General features: G+C 34.1%; 1 protein-coding gene and 1 pseudogene across 4 annotated transcripts; both read left to right on the top strand.

Annotated features, from left to right (window-relative positions):
- The first annotated feature begins 8,165 nt into the window (after positions 1-8,165).
- LOC145032718 (protein CANDIDATE G-PROTEIN COUPLED RECEPTOR 7 pseudogene) lies at positions 8,166-9,661 on the top strand (annotated as a pseudogene).
- Positions 9,662-20,427: 10,766 nt separating this feature from the next.
- LOC145029328 (zinc/iron-chelating domain protein) lies at positions 20,428-22,313 on the top strand. Of its 4 annotated transcripts, none has more exons than XM_078977898.1 (5): positions 20,428-20,749; positions 20,988-21,066; positions 21,155-21,242; positions 21,388-21,430; positions 22,108-22,313. In XM_078977898.1, exons 1-5 carry the CDS (start codon positions 20,498-20,500, stop codon positions 22,117-22,119), a joined length of 474 nt encoding a protein of 157 aa, XP_078834024.1. In that variant the 5' UTR covers positions 20,428-20,497; the 3' UTR covers positions 22,120-22,313. The 4 variants fall into 4 exon arrangements, with proteins under 4 accessions (XP_078834024.1, XP_078834022.1, XP_078834023.1 ...); XM_078977897.1 differs by having other exon boundaries at positions 20,429-20,749; positions 21,385-21,430; XM_078977896.1 differs by lacking the exon at positions 22,108-22,313 and having other exon boundaries at positions 21,388-21,632.
- Positions 22,314-22,585: the final 272 nt, after the last annotated feature.

Here is a 22,585-nt window from a genome sequence, read left to right as displayed (position 1 = left end):
CCAGGACTGATTTGATTTGTTCAATTAGTCAGTCGTCATAAATCGGAAATCGGGAAACAACAAATGGACAGAGAGAATGATTATAATCCATGTCTCAGTCCATATGATATCTAGAATGGAGGATTATATGATCCCTTATCTAATGGACAAGTCATTGACAAAGGTCAGAGTTCATCTACAAGGTCAAAGTTCGATAGAAGATTTTGAGAGCTACGATTGCCAGTTGGTTCCTGAAGTCATACGCAATAATAGTTTTAGACTTATCCAAGTGGGAGACTGTTGGATTAATGTCTAAGTCCATAACTATAATTGGTAAGACTTGACCCGATCCGACATGGTCCATTTGGGTTGCATGGCATCATGCACTTGGATAGACTATAATGAGAGAAATAAGACACTTATGGTTATTAATATATTATAAGTTCTAGTATATTAATAATAAGAATAATGATATTATTTAATTAGTATTGATCAAGAATTAATCTAGGATTAATTAAGTGATCAAAAGAAGACTAATTAAATATATGGGTTGATTGTGTAAATCATCCATACTTGTATAGTGGGCTAATGCTCCATGGATTATCTAGTTGGGCCAAAACCCATATGATGCTCCATGGTGTATTTGAACCCATGGATCCAAGGAAATGGAAAGTCATGACAATTAGGGTTTGCCCTAATTGTAACACTATATAAAGATATTATTCTTGACAAAATCGGCCACTAGAGAGATTAGATGATTCTAGAGAGGGCTAGCCGATTTTATGAAGTGTAGAATCCTTTAAAGTTATTCCAAGTGTATTTGGTGTTGTGTGAACCATTTGAGGTGTCACACTTGGGGCACTAGGCACTCAAGCTTCATGAAGACAAGCACTATCAAAGAGGTATGTATTCTATCTTGTTATATTAATAGTTTTGTATGCTAGATTAGGATAATACCTTGGATGTTCATATTTGCATGTATAATAGAGAAAACATAGATCCAAGGTATTTAGGGTTGCATGTACACTTAGGAGTGTTAGAATGCTCATAACCCAACACATTTGTGTGTACCAGTGTGTATGTCGAGCATACGGTTCAGGCATCCATGTTAAGCGTTGGGCTCAAATCTTTGTGCCTTTTGTGTGTTTTGGGGTTTTGATCATGGGCCCTAAAATTCATTATTGGATCATTAATAGCTTAGTTTGAAATTTTGGGCCTCGTGGCCCATAATGGTTATGGAGTTTGGATGATAGGCCCATTAGTGAAGGAATGACCTTTAGGCCACTATGGAGGAACTTGGACTTAGATTTATGGGTTCTTTAATTAGGGTGAATTATAATCCGAATTTAGGGTTATTTGTATTATTGTTTAGTATGAGGTTTCAGACTGTTAGGTGAGTAACTATTATGTTCAACAAATAGAGGTGAGTCTTCTCAACACACTCATGGGTCGAAGGCACCCAGGTTAGCCCATTAATGGTTATAAGATTATTTGCAGAGGACTATGTAATTTTTTGCTATTGGATTTACATGTGGACTTATGTGTAGACCATGGGGGAGCCCATAACATTTGGCAAGACCATGGGAAGAGCCCATGGCTCAGGGATATAAGGCCATGGGGGTAGACCATGGCATTCCAGTGAAGACCATGGAGGGAGTCCATGGCAAACTTATATGCGTATATGTGTGCATGGTATTATGTGATTATATGATTCGTGTGTTTAGGGAAACTCAATAAGCTTGTGCTTATGGTTTTATTGCATGTGTCATGTACTTCATTGAGTTCAACATTCTACGATTCCTATCCTGTCCAACTCACTGAATCACCACTCAACTCACTGCTCTGAGTCTTAACCAGAAGAGGTTGGAGGTACTATGTCGTGACTCGCCGAGTCCAAGAACAGACTCGCCGAGTCCACAAAAATCTTCAACGGACTCGTCGAGTCCAAGCTCATCATCATGTGACTCGCCAAGTCACCCATGCGACTCGTCGAGTCATTACGCGACTCAATGCCTGAAACCCTAGCCCAACTCGCCGAGTCATCTCCCAGACTCGCCGAGTTCATACGTGCATTCCCATATTTGAAAGATACAGAGCTACTCCTTTGCTCCAAACATTAGATCTGGGTCCCTAGAGTCCATTAGCAACATAAAGTTGCTACCTTTACGTGCTTCATGTCCCATAATTCCAAAAACCAAGCTAGAAAGAAACTCAACTCATGGGGGATGACTTTTGCATAGCAACTAAAAGGGCTTTCTGCATATTTGATCCAAATAGAACTCAGATCTGGAGTTTCAACTCCAAATCTAACTCATGCACCAAGATCCCATCACAATATCTCCAAACAAACCCTAAAACTCCATGAAAGATGGATCTAGAAAGGAGAAGGCCAAGGATAACGATTCATTACCTCCAAAACGACCTCCCACTGAAGAATAATTTGAATCTCCACAAATCTCCTTGATCCAAGCTTCTTGATCTTCAAAATCTCTTCACAAATCACTTATCTAAGCTACAATTTGCTTCTTAAGGACTCTCACACACTAATTAAGGGTTTCTGGATCTCAAAGGGGGTTGAGGGGGCTGAGGGGAGGACATTAAGTCCTTTAAATAGGGTGCAAACCCTAAGATTAGGGTTTTCCTCTTCCAGCACTGACTCGTCGAGTCCAACCGCCGACTCGGTGAGTCAGGCCACTTAATCATGTGCCCGACACTCGCTTCGACCCGACGAGTCAAGAGACCTACTCGTCGAGTCCCTTCCTTTATTTTCACATAACACCCTTCAACTTCTTGCTTCTGAACTTGGGATGTTACACTATGATTCAATAACTGTTTTCTATACTACTTTGTAGGTAGATGTTTCTAAGTGTAACCATGTAACCGAATGTACTAGGCAAGTTATTGATGATTCTCCTTGCAAAGCTCCTGGGCATAAAATGGCAAATACGTCAAATCTATCTTGTTCTTTTAATGACAACTCAATGTGGGCCTATCTTTGTATGAAGATATTGATTGGGATAGTCTATGATGGCTAACAAATGAGGTATGCTTCCTAACATTTTACAAAATTTCCCTTATTTACCTTTGTCTTCCAGTTCCATCATTTCCCAAGTGTTTGCAAGCAATTTGTCCTTATTTACTTTCACTTTACATTGTTTCTTGTAGGATCTATACAAGATAAGTATTACTCCGATTGGTCCCAGAAAGAAGATTTTTCACAGTCTTAATGAACTAAAAATGTAGAATGCTATTATTGGGTTTTTAAAAATACATTGTCCTAATAAGAAAAAAAACATCCTGGGGTTCACCCCAGATTTGCTTACTAGTTTATATTTATAGATGACAACAATAATTGTTAAAGCAGTAAAACACATGAATATAAAAATATAAATGGAGACTAACCAGATAAATTTGTATCAGGATATTTTCGGGATTCTTCTTGCCCCAAATCATCATGTCATCGCATCCATCAATCAACGGGAACGTGAACGACATCGGGAACATAGAATCGTTGTCAGAAGATTAACATGGAGTAATATAACCACAAGATATGATCAGATCCACAAACTAAAATTGGTTATAGCAAAAAAATAAAAAAATCTCATTTGTTATTAAACCGCTACCAATAAATCTTGGTCAAATGATGAGGGAGAACAGGGGGTTCGTTTTTTCCTTCAAGACTGATTGTAATTTCTTCAGTATAAGAGATGAAAAGGAAATCTAGTTGTAATTTATTCAATATAAAGATGAAAAAGAAGTTGTTTTGCCTGGGACTAATACAAAGAATGATAATTGTACATTGGTTGTTCGAGAGGCATAGATCGAGTGAGATAGAGAGGGGAGATGATAAACGACGTTAGTTTCTTCTTGTAGGAGCATCAACAAAGTGAAAGAGAGATGATATTGTATGTAACTGCCATGACGATAAACATGGTAGGAGTAGATATTTATCAATACTAATCAATTACCTCTATAATATTAAAGGATTTGACGTTTGATGTTACTGAAAATAAAGCCTTGCAATTTAAATTGGAGAAACAATAGAGTTACATGTAACATAATATTAATTAGTAGGTATATTATAGTGACACATGGTAAAACAAAATTATTATTTTATTAGTATAGAAAGATTTTATCTCTAAATAGAAAACAAAAAAAGCTAGTATCTAATGGTTATAATTTATGGTTTGTAACAAATATAAAAGGAATATTATGAAAAATAAAATTAATTAGTCAACGCTATATTGTCATTTGTAGGTCTCGGAATCATTCGCTAATGTTTTGATTCTCTTCGTTGTGTTTCTTTATTTTCTTTGACTTACGCTTTCCTTGTCTTGTCTTGTTCTCGTACTTGGTATCACGCACTTTGTTGGCACTAAAAAAGTTATTTAATCACCAGTGCAACATAAGGAATTACCTCTTTTGAACCAAAGTAAAAACAAGCTGATAACTATTACTTGTGAACACCTCTCCTCAACTGAAGACATACCTAGTGTTACTAGAAGTCTAGTATCTCTATGATCCAACTAGGCGAATGCCTGCGCGTTGCGCAAAAACGCCTATATAGTTGAAGTCTTTACAAATATATATATATATATATATATATATATATATATATATATATATTAAATATAACAATAACATTGTTGTTAAACTTGATATAATAATTTGTATACTAAATTGATATAATATATTGATTATTTTGAATTATATGATAATATATATACATCTATCACAACTTAATAATCTTATTCCTTTGAATGACTTTTACCCGCAAGTTACACATAAATAAAATTAAATATAATATATGGTTTAATATTATTTATAGTTGTTATTATTGTTGATTAATTTTTTTTTAAAATTTATTTGCTTAATGTTTTAATTTCAATCATTATAATTATTTAAAACATCAAACATTATTTTTTGATTTTAAAGGTAACAATATAATCATTTATATAAAGTTATTTATAACTATTGTTACTGTAAGTTATTTTAAGCTACGTGTTTGAAAACTTTCAACGATTACAAAAATATCTTTAGAAAATATTTTAGTTAAATTGAGATTACAATTTAGTTTTTTATATTTATCACTATAATTTATCACTTTTAACTATTTAAGTTAACAATTTAAATATTTTGTTCAAACTGTTCAAAAATTGTAGCTTTAAACTGATAATGGTTTACGTATAGCAACATATTAAATCTAATAAATTAAATATAATATGTTAAAAATTAAAGACATAACTTTATACGCAGAAGTAAATATATTATTTTAAAATTGAAATTTAGTTTATTTATGATGACACTTTAGGTTTGATATTTATTTAACCTGATTAACCAACTTATAATCATTATTAGAAAGACACTATAATTTATCACTTTTAACTATTTACAAAATATTCTTTGGGTTGTTTAAGTTAAACTAAAATTTGTATTTAAGTTTACACTGTAATGTTATATATTTAAATTAATAATTTAAGTGTTTTATACAAATTGTTCCAAAATAGTATCTTTAAACAATATATTAAAACTAATAAATTAAGTATTATATGTTAAAAGTTAAAAAACATAACTTTATACATAGAAGTAAAGATATTATTTTAATATTGAAATTTAGTTTATGTATGATTATACTTTCGATTTGATATTTATTTAACCTAATTAACCAAATTATAATTATTATTATAAATAAATTGAAAAATCATGGGAGTTTCAAATGAATGTGATGAAAGGAAAAATGTATGAGAGTTTCAAATGAATATAGTGAAAGAAAAAATGCTAGCTTTATAAGTATATAATGATTTCAATATCGAACTACAACATATGTGGGAAAGAAATATTCAGAAAAGACGGTTTTCTTTTATGTTTGTGATGTGGTTGTTCTATCAATTGAAAGACATGACTGCTGACAACTACCTTCCATCTTATCTTAGTGAGATTATAGGGTCTGTTGTTGTATATTATAATCTCAACACTATGTCATCATCTTTTAAAATATTGTCAATGATCATGGACGAGTCTACATGTATTGAATGAAGGTGGGTCACTTGACCCACCTCATTTTCTTTTTCTTATAAGAGTTCATTTAATAAATATAAATTGTGATCTATCTTAAATATTTAAAATGAAACTATCTTAAATCAATTTTATATTTTTGAAAAAAAAAAGTATAAATCAAGATTATTAAAGGCCACATTTTATATTTCATGGCCAAATATTCAATTCATTTAAGGTATAATCCAATAAAAAATAGTTTAAAATAAGTTAAACATAAGTAAAAGAAAAAAGGCAAAACAAAGAGATGTTTTCACCACATCGTTTCTTCTCCCGCTTCATACATGATAGGCATGTGACCCGAACCGGATCCGCAACTAGTATTATGTATGTATATATATATATATATATATATATATATATATATATATATATATATATATAGAGAGAGAGAGAGAGAGAGAGAGAGAGAGAGTGAACCATGTGATTTTACTTTCTAGACTCGCCACTGTAAATGATCGACTATAGGTTTGTTTGGCTTGTTCTAATTTTACATAATGGCTTATGGTTTCGTATATCGTTTTATACATGTACTAAGGGGTCGTTTGATAGTTGCTGACTGAATTAGAACTGATCGGGTTAGAAGCTGATTGGGTTAGAAATTCTGACTGAGTTAACTTCTGACTGAGACTTGCTGTTTGATTTTACATCTGACTGACTGTGCAAAATGACCATATTACCCTCAAACAATATTTTTTATAATAATATTCTTATGCAATAATCTCAAATCACAATATATTATTAAGTAACCCCATGTATGCAATAATCTCAGGAACATGAAGATTAACAAAAAAAAATCAACATATCTCTTGATTGTCTTCCCCTTCTTACCAATTGAAAACTATAAAAAGGGACACATGTTTACATTCATATGTACCTGGATTGAACAATTATCATGTATGGTTTCTATAACATATGAAATACAATGATCCTTGTTACAATTTATAAAAACAAATCATACACCTATAAAAGAAAAAAACTTGAACTCAGGTTGTCACAGTTGTAAGACACCTAATTATGCAATTCAAAGAAGCTATCCAAATTTCTAACAACAGGCACACAATGAGTAATGCACCTGTTTAATATTATTCTTCATCCAGTCCATATACATCATTCTAGCCCCTTTGCTTCTTCCAGTCGACTCTGCATCAGTAGCCCATTCTCATATTCATCACAATATTTAGCACCACAAATATTTAATCACTCAAATAGAGTTTAGTTTAGTTTACATTACCTTCAATTATTTCTGTAACTGTAAATGCAAAGTGAGGTCTTCCAGTTGCCTTGAAGCTTATCCTTTGCTTATTGGAGTGCACCTGTTTCCTATGCGGTCCGTATCTGTTGAAAATGAGCAAACTAACAAATATGTGCAGTTTCACGTGAAGCATTGGAAAGTTGAAATTGATAGAATCAAAAGGGATTAACTGCAATTGAAAATAAATCGACCCATTTGAGATGCTTCAAGGGGTTGGGCCACAATGAAGGAGGTGGTCGACGATGAAGAGGATGGCGACGATGAAGGTTTTCAACGAGGATGAAGATGATAGATAGAAACGATAGAGAGGCCGAGTATTGAAGTTGCTGACCGATGGTGGAAGGAAGGAAGCGTTGCTTGGATCGATTGAAGTTTCTGGAGAGCTGCGTCCAGGGCAAGGGCAAAAGACATCAATTTTTTAGTCAGCCTCTTTATTTTAGTGGACCGAGTATTGAAGTCTGAAGAACGTAATTTCGTCAGTGGAGTGGAGGCGATGCGATGGAGAAGAAGGCACCTACAAAAAGTGAAGGGCAAGGAGGGAAAATATGAGGCTTGGTCTCGGTCAGAAGGTTTTGAGATGAGGACCGAATCCTCAAATTTCTTTGGATCGAGTCCTTTCTTTGGACCGAGTCTGTGGATAAAAAACCCAAATCAAACGCACCAACTTCTGATTGAGGACCGAGTCCTCCTTTCTGACCGAGTTAGCATCATTATCAAACAAGCCCTAAGTTTGCCAATGGATTTTTATTTTGCAGAAGATCAAACAAATAGAGTCCATTAATATAAAAAAACTAATCAAATTTTCTTATTTTTATTTTACGGTCGAAATGTAATTGGCCTCATAAATGAAAATGGAACAAAAGGAAAATAGTCGAATAAACGAAGGGCTGTTTGGGGAAGGAGTTTCAAAGGCTGTTCTTAAGAAATTCCCGCGTCTCCGAACTCCCACCGCCGGTGAATCTCAAAATGACGAAGTCGATTGTTTTTTGCCTCCTCATCTCCGCCTTCTCCCTCCTCGCACCACCGGTAACGGCGGAGATAAAATCCTTAAAAGTCGAATCAGACAATCGCCCCATGATCCTTTTTGAGAAGTTCGGATTCACGCACAGAGGATTCGCCTCCGTCGTCATCTCCTCCGTCTCCGTCACCTCTGACCTGTTACAAACTGATCCCTCCCGCCTTGGTTTCTTCCTTCTCTCCGAAGGTTCGTTAAACCAAGTTCTTACCGAATTTAAGCGAAAACCTAATTTCTGTGTAGTCGATTCCAAATATATATCCCTTCTTTTCACCTTCCAGGATCTATCTCCTCCGCCTCATTCCTCGCTCAATAAATCCTACCCAATTAACTACCCCGACGAGTACTCTCTCTTCTTCGCTAATTGCAACCGTGAATCCCTTGTTTCAATGGACGTCCGCACAGAGCTTTACAATACCGACGATGGCAACCACAGGGATTACTTATCCGCCGGCCAAACACAGCTCCCATCCTTTTACTTCCTTTTCTCCATCATTTACCTCTGTTTCCTAGTTCTCTGGATACTCGAATGCTTCAACAACAAAGGATCCGTTCACCGAATCCATTTCCTGATGGCGGTGTTGCTGATCCTGAAATCACTCAACTTACTATGTGCGGCGGAGGAGAAACATAAGGTAAAAGTTACAGGTACAGCCCATGGATGGGATGTGTTGTTCTACACGTTTCAGTTCTTGAAGGCGGTGCTTTTGTTCACCGTGATCGTGTTGATCGGTACTGGATGGTCGTTTCTGAAACCATTCTTGCAAGAAAAAGAGAAGAAAGTGCTAATGATTGTGATCCCACTTCAGGTTTTAGCAAACATAGCTTCCACAGTAATTGGGGAAACTGGGCCATTCATTCAGAATTGGGTAACATGGAACCAATTGTTCTTGTTGGTAGATCTCATCTGTTGTTGCGCCATTCTTCTTCCTATCTTCTGGTCGATTAGTTTATTGAGGGAGACCTCGAAGACAGATGGAAAAGCTGCTACGAATTTGGCGAAGCTGACGCTTTTTAAGCAGTTTTATGTGTTGGTGATTGGATACTTGTATTTCACAAGACTGGTTGTTTATTCACTGAAAACAATCTCTTCTTATAAGTTCGAGTGGGTGGCTAATGGGGCGGAGGAAGTTGCTAGTGTTGCGTTTTATATAGTCATGTTCTTCATGTTCAGGCCGATCGACAAGAACAAATACTTTCTTATTGATGGTGAAGAAGAGAAGGATGCCGAGAGGACTCTGCGGGAGGATGGGGACTTCCAGCTTGCTGTAGATAATTTGTAAATATTTACCTTCATTTTTTTTTTCTTTTTTGTAAATTTATCTCTCACATAATTTGTAAATCATAGAAGAAAGCTTACTTGTTCAACCTTACTTTTATTTATATATATATTTTTTAACATAGAGTTAATTTATTCCAAATTATATTAAAATGGTTTGTAATAACACATGTATAACATTAACATCTACCATGCAACTCATTTGATAAAAAATTGTTCTCATGGTGGTGACAAAAATGTTTAACTTGTACAAACATCAAAAGGTGATGTTTTGTAAACATGTTCAATTCATGAAATTATGTTTTTTTATAAAGACCTATGCATGTTCTAACAAAATAAGAGTTCGATGCTATAGTTAACAAAACTTGGTATTATATATATATATATATATATATATATATATATATATATATATATATATATATATATATATATATTGCAACATTCCTTATATATGTTACATGTGTCTATTTTATGTCGACATCGAGTAAAATAAAATATGTTCATTTTTTTTAAGTCATCAAAACTCATATTCTCAATTTCTCATGTTAACCATTGCCTAATGTTGTTACGTGTAGACCTCACAATGGAGCGGATTTGGAGCGAATCGACCTTGATCCAAACCCTTTGAACAAATTTCAAAATCCGATTCAAACCCGCTCCATGACACGCAAGGATTTGAATAATCAAACCCATACCTTTATCTTCCGAATCAACGGATATCCAAACCCGTCCCATAACTCATAGGTTTTTTGAATAATCAAACACATTTTAGTTAATTCTTAAAATAATATTTCTTGAATAAAATTTGTATATTATAGCTTAATAGTTAAAAGACTAAACTGCACAAATAATCCCTGTGATTTGCTTAAAATTGTCAATGTTTTAAAACCAGTTTTTTAATTGAACCGGTCGGATGACGTTTTCCGGTTCAACCGGTTTAACCGGTTCAACCGGAATGGTAAAACCGTAAATATATTTTTATATGTTTTTAATTATCCTACATACATTGTTTACAAAACTTGTCATCTTTTTAGTATTACAAACATAAATAGAATGCAACATATAAAAACAATCATTATAGAAGTCAAAATCAAACAAAAAAGCCCAAAACAAACACAAAAATCCAAGAATTTCCGGTTCAACCCGGTCCATTCTGGTTCAATTCAGCCGGTTGAACCGATTTTTTACCAAAATCGGCCGGTTCAATCCGGTCAGAAAATCATTATCAAACCGGTCCAAATCGAACCGCCCTCACCTCCGGTTTCTCGGTTCGACTGATTCAACCGGCCGATTCGAACCGGTTTTTAAAACACTGAAAATTGTCACATTGGTCCAGAAAAGTTTGGACTAGCACCAGAAGTCCAAAGTTTTCATTTTGTTGCTTGTTTGGTCTAATCTGTTTTGATTTTTTTTAAATGATGGATTTGCCCCTGTTAATATGATATTCTCTTTTTTCTTATTTGTTTTTATGATTTTCAGATTTAAAATAAAAATAAAAAGTAAAATAAATAAAAATAAATAAATCTCTCTCTCTCTATACTATTTCTCCTTCCTTCTTCATTTGTTCTTCAAGGTTCTAAAAAACCCCTCATTGTCCACTTCACCATCGTGGTCGTCGTCAGCCATCACCGCCTTCAACTCCACCTTCAGCCCCTATCGTCTCCGCTACCATCGTCCATCAGTAAACCCTGCTCTAATCTTGTCGCCATTTTCCATATCTGTAAACCTTTGTTTTTTGACGATTTGAAAAACTTTGTTGCAACTCGACAAAGCTCCAGATCTGTAAACCATCGTTCTTCCGGCGAGCCTCGTCTATCTCCATCTTTCTCGTTTTTGTTCATCAGCAAACCCTAGTGATTTGGTGACAACGTTCCAGAGAAGACGAAGGGCGGCGATGAGTTAGGGTTTTCAGAAACCCCTAATTGGTTATTCTTGTTTCAACGCCCCTACCATCTATCGAAAACCCTAGCTCCGCATCTTCATCAGCAACCCTAGCGCTGGTATGTGTTGAACGACGCCCTTACCTTCGTCTTTCCAGATCCGACAATAAAAAAGAGAAAGAGGGTGATGTTCAGATCATGTGACGAACAAATTTGATGGTTAATTTCTTATTCTTATTTTTTGGTAGATTTGGTGTTGTTGGTGATTTGGCGGTCATTATGTGTAGATGACAGTCGATGGTGTTTCAATGGTGGTGTGATGATCTGATGGAGTTGTAGGGTTGGTGGTGGCTAATGTTGGGTAGTGTAGGCTCTGATAGAGAAATGAGGTTGGTGCTTTTGGGTTGTGTCTGGTGGTAGTATAAGGTGGAATGGTGGTTTGATGGTGGTGGGAATGGAGATGGAGAAGGGTGGCTTTGGGTGGTGATAGAAGCTAAAAGGTTCAACTAAGGTTGAAGGTTGGTGAAGGTTGTAACGCCCGTAGATCCGGGCTAGTCAAATTAGAGGCAATAGGGGTCGAAAACGACTTTTAGACAAAAGATTATTTAGAATAAATAATCTTAAACAAGTTGTGGAATATGTCTCAAGGTTTCCGTACATATAAAGAATGCCGAAATCCGAGCTATAACGAAGAAGTTATGGCCCGCCGAAGTTTTACGACAAAACCGGCACGTCACCGGGAGACGTAAATAGTGAATTTATGATAGAAGACTTTTTAGCCTTAGAAATCTAAACAAAAGTCGTAGAATATGTTAAACTAAGAACATCGATAAAAAGAACGCCCAAATCTGACTTCGTATGAAGAAGTTATGATTTTTCTAAGATTCGGCTTAGCAGTGCACGACCCGAAACTCGAATTTTAGTTCGAGCGGTTTTTGGCTTACGCGACCTAAATGAAAGTTGAAGGTCTCATTAATAGGAACTTAACGGTAAAAAGACAGACGAAAACGGAGTCCGGATGAAGGAGTTATGAACTCTTCGCGGTCATTTAACAGTCTAAACGCCTCCTACTGTTAAATTTGAGATTGGTCGAGAATTAGCTGACGGAGTCTAAACAAAAGTTGTAGATCTTGATTTTACCTACGCGTGGATATAAAAAATGTCGAAAACGGAGCTCGTATGCGAAAGTTATGATTTTTCTAAGTTTGAAGGCTGATACGCGATAGGGGTGACGTGGCACCACCAGAATTGGACACGTGGCACCACCAGAAGGCCACCACATGGACCAACTCGACGAGTCATGACTCAGACTCGACGAGTCCATCAGATTCCTCCCCTATAAATAGAGGTGTCGGGTTCCCTCATTCTTCACACCTTCCTAAACTATTCTTTCTCTCTATAGACTCTCTCTCTAGCCCCCTAACCCCCCTAAAAGCCTAGGTAAACCCCCTAGCACCCAAAGGAAGCCCTGAGGCTCCCGGAGTCCCGAGAAAAAGAGCCTTTCGGCTCGAGAAACGCTGCTCCAGCGAAGCCCGGTTTTGCGAAAAACCCGCTGTAAGTGAGCTACGCCTACGCTAGTTTTAATATAGCTTCTAATTAATTATAGTAACATTATTAGGGCCTTAAAATAATTATTTGGGCTATTATTATGAGTTATATTGAGTGTTATTTGACGCTTATATAGTAATAATAATATTCATACTATTAATTCGTCGCGGATATCGGTAGACTAAACCCCTAGTGGTGTTGATACTAGGTTTTATCGAAGGAAGGTTGTTTTGAGAGTATCGAAGCGCTGTCCGAGTGTTGAGTCACCACCTATCAGGTGAGTGCATAGTCCCTTTCATCTTACACATAGATATGAAGTATTTTATATAAACTACGTGTTATGTGTGCATATTATCTGAATACTTGTTGTCTATGCTGGATGAACGTTTTATACATGTTTTAAAGGATTTAAATTGTATACGTATTTTATATATATGAATATGTTGGGTATGATGATGGGTAGATAAATGATGAGAGATAGAAGATGACGTGAGTATACATTGGCAGCTATAGACTTAGTGCATATGGGACAAACACCGGTAGCTATGGACTTAGTACCTGTTAGACGTTGGTAGCTATGGACTTAGTACCTGTTGAACATTGGTAGCTATGGACTTAGTACCTATTAGATAAAGACTGGTAGCTATGGATTTAGTACCCGGTGAATAGACTATAGCAACTATGGAATTAGTGCTTTATGAACGAACATTGGCAGCTATGGATTTAGTGCCAGTCCTATAACCCTGGAAGTAAGGGACTTCGGAATAAACAAATGAAGGATAAATGACTCTTAGGTTAAATCCTTAAAGAGTAAAGAAGATAATGGGGATGGGTAATTGGGTTGATTGTTTGATTAAACATAATAATTATATTATTGTGGGTTGAAAACCCTATGTACTCACCAGGTTTCCCAACCTGATCCACTCAGTATATTTATATCACAGGTGTTGATACGAAGTCACTTTACACTGAGAGATTTAAAAGATGTAGATCACTAGTGTAAATAAATGTAAGTTCTGTTTATGCTTATGTTTCTATATTAACGATGACATCCCAAACATTTTGAAATGAATAAAATACATTTATCCGAAAATGTATTAATAACGTATTTATCATGTCTTTCTGGGAACAAATTCCGCAACATTTTTATTAAAAGGAGAACTCTGATTTTTATAAAGCATAAACAAAATCGGTCTTTTCTGGCCGTGATTTTGGGGATGTCACAAAGGTAATGAATAATGAGGGTGGTAGAGAGAGAGAGAGAGAGAGAGAGAGAGATTGTTTTTATTTTATTTTTAAATATGAAATTCATAAAAAAACAAATAGACAAAATCATATTAACAGGGGCAAATCCATCATTTAAAAAAAATCAAAACAAATTGGACCAAACAAGCAACAAAATGAAAACTTTGGATCTCTGATGCTAGTCCAAACTTTTTTGGACCAAAGTGACAATTTTGAGCAAACCATATGGATCATTTGTGCAGTTTAGTCTACTTAAAATAACGTTTTTTAAATAAAACAAAAGTTGGTTTAAAAAAGGACATTATGTACTCAAGAAATTTCGATTGAATTTAAAATCACTATTACAACAACTTTTGATTGATTTATGACTGTTGATTGTAATGATATGGAGTATCAATTGCAAACTTTCTTCCTGCTAATAAATGATTTTATTGATTTACAAATTGAATTGACGATATCTTGACGAATATTAATTGAATGACATTATGATTATTGGTAGATGTTCGATTGTAATTAAAATTAAATGTTAAGAAGAATAAAATATAAATGTATAACTCTAAAATTTATAAGGGACGTGTTATAAACAGAACGGATTGATGATGATCCATACCCGACCGTTTTAATAAAAATGTTAGCGGGTATGAGTCGTAAACGGGTAAATGCTCCAAACGCATATAATTTTTATGGGTTTGGATCGGATTAGGATCAAAACTCGTTCTGTTAACATATCTAGTTACGTGTGTACGCTCTATGTTAACATGAGATTCTATGCATGATCTTCTAATAAAATTAGTATTGTGTCACCTCACTCCCATCCACACTATCCTCATGGTTGGATCAAGACAATTCAATATTAAATTAAATGTGAGTTTTTTTTTCTATAAAAACACTTATTGACAAATCAAAACAAAAATTTTGATCATTGTTTCGAAAAAAAAAAGTTTAGTTTAAATAAAAAATCAAAATATTAAAGTTTTTACATAATTAATACCGTAATAAAAAATAAAATGTTATGATAAAAAATTAAATGCCAAATTTTGGATTAGTTGCAAAAAATTCCGCGGCTGTGTACATTGAAATTTGGAATGGCTGAGGTCCTAAGATAAGAAGATACAGTTTTTGCAATGTCGAGGGCGATGTTAGCGGTTGTTCCCTACTCTATCGCCGCCCTCAAACCGGCACCGGAACAACCACACCGGAGTCAAGTCTCAATAAAAACCCAGAAAAAGGCTTCCGGCAGCAGCACCGCCGGTTTCGAGGCTAAGAAAAGGGAACCTCTTTGGCAGTGCGTAAAGAATTGCGGTGCCTGCTGTAAGTTGGACAAGGGTCCCGCTTTCCCCTCCCCTTAAGAAATCTTCGACGATCCTTCTAATATTCAAGTACTTTCATTTCCGTTTTCGCATCAATTTCTTAACTGCAACAACTATTTGTGTGGGAAAAAAATGGTGCCCTAATCATGCTCTGTTTCTTTTCTCAAACGTAATTGGTTATGTTATTTAAATTTAAACTTGCATGATTCACAATTTTAAATGGAAGAGTACTAGCACACTATTAGTCTTGACATTTTAGACTACAATACATTTTAGAAGGAAAATATTGGATTTTTCTGGAACCAACACTACTTTTACAATAAAGGATTTCAACATTTCATTCAAGAAGCTTATGAACTCACCAACTTAATTGTTGACACTTTTTCGGGAAATCAACGAATCCAGGTAACCACAGGCTTTTGAGGATGGAACGCTACGACGTTGAACAACTATTTTTACCTCATGTTGTAATCAATCATTTTGAAATATGTAACACTTGAAACTATGTAATTCTTTTCCAATTATATTTATGATTGGTTGTATTGCTTTGATCACTATTGTACTCGTTGTTATGATACTATACATGAAATCCGCCACCCTCCCGGACGTTTCCGCTATCCTAGGTTTGGGGTGTGACAGAGATGATGTGACGTTGTAGACATGCAACTTCATCTGTTGGTGTTCATATATATGTTTATGGTGGTCTTCGTGAAGATGTACAATTATATCCAATCATTTAGAATTCTATTAAATAGAAAGATTACCATAAGTGCATGTAATGATTTAATGATTTTAAACTGGGAAGCATGATTTATGAAGTAACCGAAGGAGTAGGAAGAAAGGATATTATCACTATTGAGAAAGGGGATATTGCCACCATAACTACAGGTAATGATTTTAATTAATTCTAAGAGGTGGTATAGAAGAATTGACAGTTTCTTTCAGTAATACGTGTGTTGTTGTTGTTGTCTCCTTGTGTTGTTTCTTCAGACGAAGATCTTGATAGATAATGGGAATGACGAGCTCAGATGACAATGTTGTTGTTGTCATCATGGTTGTTGGTCCTACAAAAGGTATTCTTAATTCCTTATTAAGTAAGTTTAATTTTGAACCTTGTATTTGTTTTTATCAAGGTTCTAAATAGCGTGAGGCGTGGCGTGACGGCAAGGTCAAGCCTCAAGCTTAACGAGCCATGGCGAGCCATGACGTTTTTCAAGGCGTGATGTAAGACGGCGATTTTGTATTAATTTAAAATTATATTACCACATAAATATAAATTTATATTAAATATAACTACTTTTTATAAGTGTTAGATCAATAACTAGTAACAAAAATTTAACGAAAACCACAATAACTGTATCTCCGATTAGAAAAGACATAACAAATAGCAAAAAACTGTATCTCAAACGAAAAAACATGCGCCATAACACTCCATGGCACGCCATATCACGCCTTGCCACGCGCCACGCCTAACAACAATGTTATGAAGCTTTTCGTAACGGCGAAGCCACGCCTCACGCCATGGCGCGCCTTTTAGAACACTGGTTTTTATACCATTATGCCAATATCCCTCAAGAAATCAACAGACTAAGGTGCATGGTTAACTATCATGCTCTCAAGTTTCTTCTAGAGATTGATGATATCGCTGAACAGCTGGTGGCAAGGATAAGAAATCGAACAGGGAGTCCAAATCCTTTTATGTAGGCTTTGATTTTTTAAAATTATTTGATTTGTTAGTTTTCAAGGGTTTAAAAAGTTGCAATAATGAATATGTTTTTTAACTGAACATGCCTCTTCATCTTAGATTTGAGAAGGGGTGATAGGGCTTTCATTTTGTGGCTTTGTGGAGGAAGGGCAGAGAAAGCTTTGATGAGATTATACAGATTAAAGGAATGGCCTGTGTGATTTAAGGTTAGATGTTATAAATTAATGTTTTTTTTATTGATAAAAATTAAAATATGAAGTTTGCTTGGTTATTGATTGTGCAGGATGACCCATGCACTACAAAAAGGAAAGAATGGCGCTGCCAGCTCGAGCCCTAGTCTATCGGGGAATATGACTTATCAAGGTAATTAACTTTTCGGTATGTTCACATCTGGGTAACTATCTTTTTTTTGTACATATGTAGGTAACAAACTTTTTGGAAGTGTTCACATATGACCATTATGACCTGCTATAGCAGGTTAAATCCTAGATGTGAACTCTTTCAACAAGTTTGTTACCTAGATGTGTACAAAAAAAATAGTTACCCAAATATGAACAAAATGAAAATTAAAAATTAAATTACATGAATGGTCCCTGTGGTTTGGGGGAATTTGTGGTTTTTGTCCCTAATTTATTTTTTTTAACTTAAATGGTCCATACTATTTATTTTTGTTGCGCGTTTGGTCCCCGTCTTACCTAAAAATACTATTGTGCCTTTATTAATTTATTTTTTTAATTAATTTTCTTATCTATGTGTTTATTTTATACATATTTAAAAAAATTAATAGACCACACATATTTGTATCTCCTCGGATGATCTCTATTGTTTATTTTTAATTAATTTTTTTTATTGGATGATCCTTACTATTTATTTTTGTTACGCGTTTGGTCTCTGTCTTATCTAAAAATACTATTTTTCCCTTATTAATTTTTTAAATTAATTTTCTTATTTATGTATTTATTTTTTATAAAAAAATTAATATACCCCACATATATGTATGTTATCACCGTAAACCTGAAATCACATTTGAGAAATTTAATTTGAGTCTTACCATTCACCATCTTATCTCTGATCCCCCCCATCTTCTATTTCTTTTCCATCTTTAGTAACATCAACGTCTTCACCGTCCTTTTTTTTGGTACTTCAACTCTGGAGAACCAACATCATAACCTACTGTCTCTTCATATTTAGTGGGTTGTAGTGTTGTTTCGACGGAGTTGAAGGACCGAAAAAAGAAGTGATGATGAAGACGTCGATATCACTAAAGATGAAAAATAAATAGAAGTTGAGAATGAAGAAAGATGGGATGGTGAGGAGATACAGATATGTAAGGTCTACTAATTTTTCTTAAACATATAAAGCATAAGTACATAAACAAGAAAAATAATTAAAAAAATTAATAAGGGCACAATAGTCTTTTTAGGTAAGACAAAGACGAAATTTGTAACAAAATTAAATAGTATGGACCATCCGAGTTAAAAAATTAAATTAATTAAAAAATAAATAGTAGGGATCATCCGAGGAGATATAAATATGTGTGGTATATTAATTTTTATAAATATGTAAAAAATAAACATAGATAAGAAAATTAATTAAAAAAATAAATTAATAAGAGCACAATAGTATTTTTAGGTAATATGGGGACCAAACGCGCAACAAAAATAAACAATAAGAACCATTTAAGTTTAAAAAAATAACTTAGAGACCAAAACCACAAATTCCCCAAAACTACAGGGACCATTCATGTAATTTAATTTTTACTTTTCGTTTTGTTCATATTTGGGTAACTATTTTTTTTTGTACACATCTAGGTAACAAACTTATTAAAAGCGTTCACATTTAGGATTTAACCTGCTATAGCAGGTCATAATGGTCATATGTGAGCACTCCCAAAAAGTTTGTTACCTACATATGTACAAAAAAAAGATAGTTACCCAGATGTGAACATACCGAAAAGTTAATTACCTTGATAAGTCATATTCCCTAGTCTATCGTGGACAAAATCATATGGCCCCACTTACAAACATGTTCACAAATCTTGTGTGTGCCATTTCTTTCAACTTCAAACCACCAAAAAAAACCAACTTTTCCAATTAACCTTTTATGGTTTATTTATAAATTATAACTATGACAAGTAACGGGAATATTATTTACCCAGTTCAAGTGTAGCCATTGTAAAGGTACTCTTAATGTATGATGATATTAATAATGACTTTTCTTTTATGATGTTTATTTCATATTATCTATAGGGGACATTATTCTAATTAGCATATGTTTGCGCATTATAAATTAAGAACAACTATATAGTTTATTGATAATCAAGTATATGGTGTAGACTATTCGCAAGATGGATTGGGGTGACATTAGGCTAAAGAATAAATGAATAATAAATAAATAAAGCCCAACCGACCATATGTTGACTGCTTTTTTTGGTTCATGCCAACAGAAAATAAGAAAAAGAAAAGAAAAGTAAAAAGAAATGTCTCCTGTCTCTTTAATCGAAGTTTTTTTTTTAATTTTTTTTAAAATTATTTATTTATTTATTTATTTAAAAAAAAACAAATAGCACCTATTTTACTACATTTGCCTCATCATTTGTTTTCTTTTTATACTAACATTGTGTGGTTTTCTAAAAGGTTTAGAATATGAGAAACATAAACTTTACTATATGATCCTACACCATCATCCCCACAACACCAGAACAAGAAGAGTACAAATCTATGAAGAACATCCTCGAAGAGGCAAAATCAGATGACCTGTCCATGGAAGACAACATGGAATTCATGATCGGATTAATCTATAAGAGAATCGCAATTTACAAACGTCTAATGAAAAAAACACATACTGATTAGATTGACTTTCACTTCGGATACATAAATGAATAAATCATGTACCGTTGCCTCCTTTTGCCTATCATTTAATCCAAATAAATCCGACCCCTGCTACGCGGAGCCCTTTGCTAGTTCAATATTAAATTAAATGTGACTTATTGACAAACGGATAGATGAATCAAAACAAAATTTTTGATCAATTGTTTGGAAAAAAAGGTGTAGTTTAAACCAAAATATTTAAGTTTTTACATAATTAATACCGTAATAAAAATAAAATGTTATGATAAAAAATTAAATGCCAAATTTTGGATTAGTTCGCAAAAAATTTCGCGGCTGTGTACATTGAAATTTGGAATGACTGAGGTCCCAAGATAAGAAGATACAGTTTTTGCAATGTCGAGGGCGATGTTAGCGGTTGTTCCCTCTATCGCCGCCGTCAAACCGGCACCGGAACAACCACACCGGAGTCAAGTCTCAATAAAAACCCAGAAAAAGGCTTCCGGCAGCAGCACCGCCGGTTTCGGGGCCAAGAAAAGGGAACCTCTTTGGCAGTGCGTAAAGAATTGCGGTGCCTGCTGTAAGTTGGACAAGGGTCCCGCTTTCCCCTCCCCTGAAGAAATCTTCGACGATCCTTCTGATATTCAAGTACTTTCATTTCCGTTTTCGCATCAATTTCTTAACTTCAACAGCTATTTGTGTGGGAAAAAAATGGTGCCCTAATCATGTTCTGTTTCTTTTCTCAAACGTAATTGGTTATGTTATTTCAATTTCGATGAAAGTTTTTTAGGGCAAATTGAACTAAAGAAGGTAATGAGGTTGAATTCAATCTTCAAATCATATTTATTCTCCATTTTAAGAATCACTGTTTTTCTTTTATGTTCAGCTATATAAAAGCTTGGTAGGCATGGATGGGTGGTGCATCCATTTTGAGAAAAGCACAAGAACATGCTCCATATATGCTGGTATGCATTTTCTGTAAGATCTTTTATTATGCCTACTAGGTTCCACTCGACATTCATACATGTTATGATATAAGTTTGATAATTTCAGATCGACCATACTTTTGTCGAGTTGAGCCAGATGTTTTTGAAACTTTATACGGAATTGACAAGAAAAAATTCAACAAAGAAGCTTGCAGGTTAGATTATAGATTCTTCTCTCAACCAAAATTCTTGAATACCTTCAAAGATGACATATAGGAAAATCTTCTGAACCAAAATCCATATTATGATTTATATGGAATGCATAATGCTTATGATCTTGTTTGCTTTTCCCTGCAGTAGCTGCATAGATACAATTAAAGCTGTTTATGGCTCTCAATCAGAGGTATTGGACAAATTCAAAAATGCAATTAGGAGCTAACTTACAACATGATAATTTATCTTGTTAGTCTTTGAAATCACTCATTGACATTATAGTGTTGATAAATCGCATGTGATAATTTGTTCTTGGCTTTCAGTCAGATTCACTTTCTACTAAAATGTAGTCAAATGGTATTTATAGTTTTAGTTTTATTATTAATTGGAAACTTCATAATCTTTGATGAAAAAATCTATTTTTGTATTAGCAGTTAGTTTAATGTGCTCATGAATCATGATCGACTAAAAGTCCTGAAAATAACTTATAAACTGGGATTTAATAGTTTATGATTTTGATTTTGGTAGACAAATGGGGATCTGTACTTGAATCAATAAATTAAATGATCTGGTGATTTGCCAGGTTAATTTCAGTCACAACACAAAACCGTCAAAGTTGTGATTTTTAACATCAAATTTTATTTCCAGATGGAATCCAACATTTAAAATCACATCAAAAACATACTTGATAGTTGATAGTTTAGTAATAAGATAACACATTATAAATATGGTAAATGTTACAAAAAACACTATTTTTACATTGAAATTCGATTTTGACGCCGTATTTTTTTTTTTTTTTTTTTTTGTTAATTTTGATACTGTGTTTTCCAATTTGTTACAATTCTGACCACTTGACCGGTTAACCAGGTTACACGCTGATATGACATGATGATGTGTCAGTTTTTGATGACGTGGCATGCTGACATGATATGCTGACGTGTTAAAATTGATTTTTTTTCCACAAAAAATACTAAGTTTTCATTTTTTTTTTCGATTTTGATACCAAGTTTAATTTTTTATTTCAATTTTGATACTATGTTTTTTTTTGTTCCAATCGAACATTATTTATCAAATTTTGTTTAATTTTGTTTATTTTCCATTTGAAACCGTATAAATATATTTTTTTATTATATTTTAAACCGTATAAACATATTTTTTTGCTTAAAAACAGATTTTTATTTAAATACAATGTGTTTTTTTTCCTTACATTCAAAACATTAGTTATATATCATGAGAATCAAACTAACCATAAGTTTCTAATAAGATGTAAAAATTTGATGGGTTATAAACTTGATATCTGAGTTTTAATCGATTACACGCTTCCAAACCTCCAAACACATTTTAA

Source organism: Lactuca saligna, chromosome 2, assembly GCF_052625555.1.
Source record: "Lactuca saligna cultivar CGN05327 chromosome 2, ASM5262555v1, whole genome shotgun sequence".
Taxonomy (NCBI): Eukaryota; Viridiplantae; Streptophyta; class Magnoliopsida; order Asterales; family Asteraceae; genus Lactuca; species Lactuca saligna.
Note: the sequence above shows the minus strand (reverse complement) of the source record. Positions and strands in the feature narration are given on the sequence as shown.